This window comes from Capra hircus, chromosome 1, assembly GCF_001704415.2.
Source record: "Capra hircus breed San Clemente chromosome 1, ASM170441v1, whole genome shotgun sequence".
Lineage (NCBI taxonomy): Eukaryota > Metazoa > Chordata > Mammalia > Artiodactyla > Bovidae > Capra > Capra hircus.
The window spans coordinates 17,300,154-17,307,107 of NC_030808.1; the positions used below are offsets into that span (position 1 = coordinate 17,300,154).

At 36.6% G+C, this 6,954-nt stretch overlaps 1 protein-coding gene across 1 annotated transcript in view; it reads left to right on the plus strand.

Annotated features, from left to right (window-relative positions):
- Positions 1-5,226, plus strand: part of TMPRSS15 (transmembrane protease, serine 15) — a 153,631-nt gene extending 148,405 nt beyond the window's left edge. The window contains exons 24-25 of the mRNA XM_018051693.1: positions 253-392; positions 4,927-5,226. Of these exons, the coding sequence (XP_017907182.1) occupies positions 253-392; positions 4,927-5,082 (296 nt within the window). The 3' untranslated portion in view covers positions 5,083-5,226. The remainder of the gene's footprint in view (positions 1-252; positions 393-4,926) is intronic.

The window sequence follows — 6,954 nt, forward strand, 5'->3', positions numbered from 1 at the left end:
AGTCCAATCGCCCATCCTGCTAACCCTTGCGAACTAAAGAAAGTGCTTCACTGTCACTCATTTGGCAAAATCCACAGATGGGCTTTATTATGTGCTTTAAAGTACAAGGTTTAGCATTCAGTTTCATTATATATGCACACAGTACTCAGTAATGAGACGGAACTGTTGAAATAAATGAGACTGATGGTGGCTCATTCACTGATACATGTTGATCACTTCTGACGGGCTGGCTGCATTATCCATCTCCAACAGGTTCTACTGCAGACGTACTGCAAGAAGCTGACGTTCCCCTTCTATCAAATGAGAAATGTCAGCAACAGATGCCAGAATATAACATTACGGAAAATATGGTGTGTGCAGGCTACGAAGAAGGAGGGGTAGATTCTTGTCAGGTAAATATGTAAAATTGCTCACCCTCAATTTCCAAAAAGCATTGCTACATGATGAGTTCATCATTTAAGATGACCGGGGAGTACAGAACTCACCAGGATCTTAAGTATTTCTTTTTTTACACAGCTGTGACTTTTCACTTTTATTTGTGGCTTATCTGAATAGTCCTCCAGGGTAGACCTGAGTGTTAGAAACAAAGCTAATTTTACCAACAAGAGTTACAAATCAGATGTTTTTAGAGGCTAGGCATAAAATAAGAATGTGTTCAACTGCCAAGTGAAATAGTGGGGGCCTATAGGGGTGGGTGGGCTGGAGAGGTACACCTTAGCTAGAAGCATTTACTTTCAGATTTCCAATTCTTTAAAAAAAGAAAAAACCCTAATACAAACAAAACAGATCTGTAGGCCAATTTGGCCTATACTTCTCCCATTCTCAACCGTTATTCAGAGTCTGGTCACCCAAAATAATTTCTGGATGAAAACCAACCTGGAGAGCGTGCAAGGTATTTGAAGTATCACTAGCTTTTGACTTGTGTGACTTTCAGAAGAAACTCTTACCCACAAAATAACCCTCATGGAAAATAAAATCATCTTACCACCTAGAAATCATGTAGCCATCTATCAGTTCTAGGAAATCTACATACACTCAACAAATAAAAAGTAAATTCTGCTAGATTTTAGAATTTAATTAATTTTAGGTACAGCATGAAATAACAATGAGGGCATGGATTCTACACTCAAACTATTTGACCCTTGCTTTAAAACTTACCAGTGAGAGTAGGCAAGTCACATAGGTATGATTAGAGTGAGTTTTAAAAGCAGTAACACATGTAAGTCACTAAGTAAGCACTCAAAAAGAATAAACATTTTTATTGTGAGACTGTAAATAAATTTTGTGGCATGCTTTCTATATTTGAAAATTAATAAAATATTTATGCATTGACATCTACTGGATTAGATTAAATCTGATAACAAGATTGTGAGGTTTGTCATGTCTGACTCTGTGACTCCATGGACTGTAGCCCGCCAGGCTCCTCTGTCCATGGAATTCTCCAGGCAAGTATACTGGAGTGGGTAGACATTCCCTTCTCCAGGGGATCTTCCCAACCCAGGGATCAAACCCAGTTCTCCTGCATTGCAAGAGGATTCTTTACCATCTGAGCCACCAGGGAACCCCATGTTTTCTATATTTAAAAATTAATAAAATATTAATGTATTAACATCTACTGGTTTAGATTAAACATGATAGCAAGATTGAGCCAATGAATAATTCACAAATGAAAATGTAGCAATTTATCCAGTGCAGAAATGGCTTCACTTTGTTAAGGTGTAAATAACTTGTTATATACATGAACACGTATTAATACATATGTCATAATAATCTGACTTGAAACAAGACTTTCTTAGACACTCAAGCTGGTAGGTCTGTATGTGTCCTCTAGTTGGGTCCATCTATCATGTCATCTTAAATGTTCAGCTTAGTTTTACATTTATTCTGCTTTGATGAACACTTGCACATTCAAGACGAATAGGATTGCATTCTTCTTTAAAATTTATCTCTGATATCTACTACCTTTTAAAATGAAAAGTGTGCTAAAGGTAAGATATATTGCCACTTAGAGGGAGATTTGTACAATTATTGTTTAGAAGGGAAATCAGCAGTACACCTTCAATTAGAGTTAATGGGGGTTGTGTACTGGACCCCCTCACACGTGAGGTAGAAAGTATTACTGCTGGTGCTATCGATGCTCGGGCTATACTAAGCCAGTAACTCATGCCAGATCTCTGAAATCTGTTTGGCTCTGGTTTCTAGAGAGTCAAGTGTGTTATTCATTAGCGAGTAAGAAAGCTCCCACACAAGACAATTCTTTGTAACATAATATTGTCGTGATTGAGGAATTGATAGTCTGGAGATTACATGATTTTCTTTTTTTAAGAACCTACTTAATAGATGTTGTTAAAAATGGGATCACATTCTACTTAAAGCCACTCGATCTATACTAAGAGAATTACTTAATTTTCTTTGTTCAACTTTAATATTGTGTTAAACAGAAGGGTTGATTAAACAGATACATTATTTTAAATTATGCCTATGTTATTATTGGTACATTACTTAAGTTCTTCGAAACATTATATTTTTCCCCTCTAGTGGTGAAGAATTTGTCTTAGTCATTCACAGATTCTTCAATATCTTCCAGTTTCCCAAAGGCTTGTGGTTGCTAAACAGTTGTTTGGATTTTACAGCACTGTGATTAGCTGTCAAAAGTCCCCGTAAAACTAAGTGAATGACATACAAAGAGCAAACCTGTTCTGCCAACTATTTTGATCCTTATTCTATAAACTGGTTTTCAAAGCATGGCCTCCAGTCCAGATTAGCATCACCCAAATACTTGTTATAGGTGCAGATTCTTAGCTCTGCCAGAGAGCCACTGAGTCAGAACCTCTAGAGGCGGAGGTCCAGAAATGCATGTGTGAGCAAGCCCCCCCAGTGATTCTGATGCAACCCAAGGTTTAAGAACCACTACCCCAAACAAAAATGGTCTCCAATCCTCCAATCCTCATACTCAGATTATTAGTCATAGAAGTTAGTGATTTTTGTTTTCTTCACAAATATAGCATCTCAGTGGAAACACACTTTAGGTTAATACTTTGTGTTCTGAAAGTGAAATTGAAAGTCACTCAGTTGTGTCCGACTCTTAGTGACCCCATGGACTATACAGTCCATGGAATTCTCCAGGCCAGAATACTGGAGTGGGTAGCCTTTCCTTTCTCCAGGGGATCTTCTCAACTCAGGGATCAAACCCAGGTCTCCCTCATTACAAGTGGATTCTTTACCAGTTGAGCCCTCATGTTCTGAACTTTCACTCATATTTTTGAAGTAGTTACACACCTCAGAGGTAGTGGAAGAAGATTATACCTTCATTGAATCAATCAGAAAATAAAGGCAAAGAGAAGTTACATAGTGGGACTGACACGGTGCATTTTGATGATGGGAAGAAATAGCCCCAGACGTAGGTTTCTCAACCAGACGGACCACCCAGCTGTTTGGCCTCAAGCCTGCTGGTGGATTCTTCAAATAATTTCAAATGAGCCAGTCTCTGCTGGGTAATTTAAAATCCTTGTTCATGTAATCAGCATCTGGATTCTGCCATCTATTAAAAAATTATTTTGAAAATATGAAGAAAACCAAATGAGTCCTTTCAAAAGCACCCAAAGAGTTGGAGTTTATTTTTACTAATTTCTAAGTCACATATCACTTAGAGTCAGTATTTATTCTTATCTTGAATTGACACTGTTCCATAAATATTTCTGAACCTATATTATGGGCTGAGAGTTGAGGATGTAGAAGTATTAATCAAATCACAATCTCTGCCTTCAAACAACTTGAGTGCATTTGTTACATCTAGGAAAGAAATTAACCAGTGGTTGCCAATATGACTTATGCTCCTCTGCACCCAAGAGAGAAAGGGTGATTTTCTAAATACATTTTTTCCCCTTAAATGTAGGCTTCAAAGGTAATCAAGAATCAGGCAAAAAAAATCTCTCAGGATAATTTTTTAAATAAGTTTGTGTGAAATATTCTATTGTACCAGTAATTTCAACCACAGTATACAGGGCTTTATGTTCCTTCATAAACATAAAAAAGGAAAGGTTAATTAAAATGTTTCACAATTAATGTGGGAAAATATTTGTCAATTCTCTATCATTAAATAATGGTATTATATATTTGCATTATATTCCTTTCCATTACACAGGAACAGTCATGTGTAAGTAAACTATGTAAATAACTAAGAATTCTTATAATTAATATTTATTAAAATTACAGACATTTCATCAATTAAAATCTCAGATGAAAACATGTGTACCTGTCACTAGAAATTATATTATAAATGTGCCCATTTCCACTGAAGTATTATTTTTTCAAATCTGATTATTCTTGTCTAATACCCAAACCTAATGCTACTCAAGAGAACTAAAATCAATTTTATGTGTGAGTCCTTAGTCATCCTAAAGCACATAATGTGGAATGACTGTCTTCCCACAAAGTCCCTCATAATACTTAGGATAAGTTAATATCTCCTTTAATAAAAAGATTAGCTTTTAACATATATTTTGATTGGGACACTCTCAGAGTTGTGCCTTAGAAGGTATCTTCGTTGTTTAGTCCCTAAGTCATGTCCAATTGTTTGAGACCCCATGTAATGTACCCCACCAGGCTCCTCTGTCCATGGGATTTCCCAGGAAAGTTTCTTGGTACCCATTAAAATGCCATAATTAAAGGGAATGCTTGCTATAAAAGTGAATCATAAAAAATTACACACAAATTTTGTTTTAGTTGTCATAGTTTCTGTGTCCTTACTGACAAGCTAAAGGTTTTCATTCTTGATCTAGTGTGATGATGAGACTATTCATAGATGACTTGCAATGAAACCATATTTTTTATCTGCAGTTTCGGATTTATTTGCTAAACAATTATATACATATTTGTATAAACTGACCACACATCGATGATTTTCTTTGGCAATTTACTGTTCAGGGGGATTCAGGCGGACCACTCATGTGCCAAGAAAACAACAGATGGCTCCTGGCTGGCGTGACGTCATTTGGGTACCAGTGCGCACTGCCTAATCGCCCAGGGGTGTACGCCCGGGTCCCAAGGTTCACAGAGTGGATACAAAGTTTTCTACATTAAAGTGTTTTCAAAAGCAAAGATGAAAATCAGGCAGTTTTCCCATTGCACTTTAAGAAGCATGGAAATTGAGAGTTGAAAAAAAATTGTTTATAAAAGTCTTGATTCCTACCTAAGCCACTAAAATGCTACAGGAAAAAAAAAAGCAGAAAATAATCTTTATAATACAAAGTAACTGTAAAATAATAAATTTTGATTTTATTGTAAACAGTTATTCTTTCACAGACATCATTATTTCCTTTGTTCTTAATCATTATTTTTATCGTATTCTCTTATTTAAAGAAATGTTATTTTAAAGCATGTAATATAATGTGTAAGCAAAATTAGGAAGAGACATGAAATAAACTTTTACACAAAGTATGGTATTGTTTGAAATAGATTGCTATAAGTTATCTAATTCTAGGATGCTGCTGCTGCTGCTGTTGCTGCTGCAAAGTCGCTTCAGTCATGTCCTACTCTGTGCAACCCCATAGACAGCAGCCCACCAGGCTCCCCTGTCCCTGGGATTCTCCAGGCAAGAACAACAGAGTGGGTTGCCATTTCCTTCTCCAGTGCATGAAAGTGAAAAGTGAAAGTGAAGTCACTCAGTCATGTCCGACTCCCAGTCACTCCCATGTCTGACCCCATGGACTGCAGCCTACCAGGTTCCTCTGTCCATAGGATTTGCCAGGCAAGACTACTAGGATAGGTCAGTATTATCAGCATCTCAATCATCTTGCTGTTTTTCTATCCAAGTGCGTTTTCAATCCATCTTGAGCACATCCCTAATATTTTCCCCATAATAAAATATATTTATTGTAAGCTCATGTCACAAGCCTGGACTAAACTGATTGTACAATCTTTTCAAATAAGCTAGTTAAACAGCAAACTAGCACAAGTCTACACATTGCCCTTGCATCAAAATAAAAGCTAAACTAATTAACATTGTCATTCTCTCATCAGATCATTTTTACTTGGATTATTATACCACAGTCCATTTATTTCAAGCTGGCATTTTTTGGGTTTCCAAAAAGTTATCAGTCATATCAAAGAGATACAAGTATTACAAATGTGGGTTTTCTCTGACAGATGTGTTTATAGTGGGTATTTCTAACATGTCCAAAGCTTATTTAGACACAGCTGAATTGCCCATTACAAGGCCAAAAATGTAGAATAAATGCATTTGTTCCACAGCTTTAATCTCTTGGATCACTTCCAAAGTACAAACCAATTTAGCTCACCCCACAAAACCTTCTAATTTATTCAGAAAGAAAAAATTTATACAAATTAATACAAACACACACACACACACACACACACACACACACACACACATTCTTACATGGGTCTGTATGGTCCAAAGTAATAGAAAAGTTTCAAGCAGTTGAAAGAAGAGATCCATCAGTTCATATGGAAGAAAGGAGACTTGGGCTGGACCTGAGTGAATAGTTGTTACTGATGGACTAAAAAGGCATCAGCATACGTAGGTGACTCCCATGTAGGTGAGAGTAGCCCTGAAAGTTCAGAGAGAAGGGACAGTAGACAATCATGAACTGTCCTAGTAAAAGGTGTTCTTTCTGGGCAATGGTCAGAGAAAGGGAAAACAATGTCATGACAAGAAGGTATGGCCAGATGATTGAGGACTACATGCTCATGGAATTTATTATCAGAACAAAAATTGGGAGTCCTTGAACACACTGTTCTTTTTAAGACCTTTCCAATGACCTGTTCTTAATAGAAAGGATGAAGTGATTAGGAAGGATAGAGCATCAAGGGTAGAGTGTGTTATTTGATTTTATTCCCCAAATATCATTCCACAAATGTTTCACCTGCATTTCAAAACATTTATTAGAAGTATGTTCTGAAAATTACAACAGATCTATCATGCACTCCTTT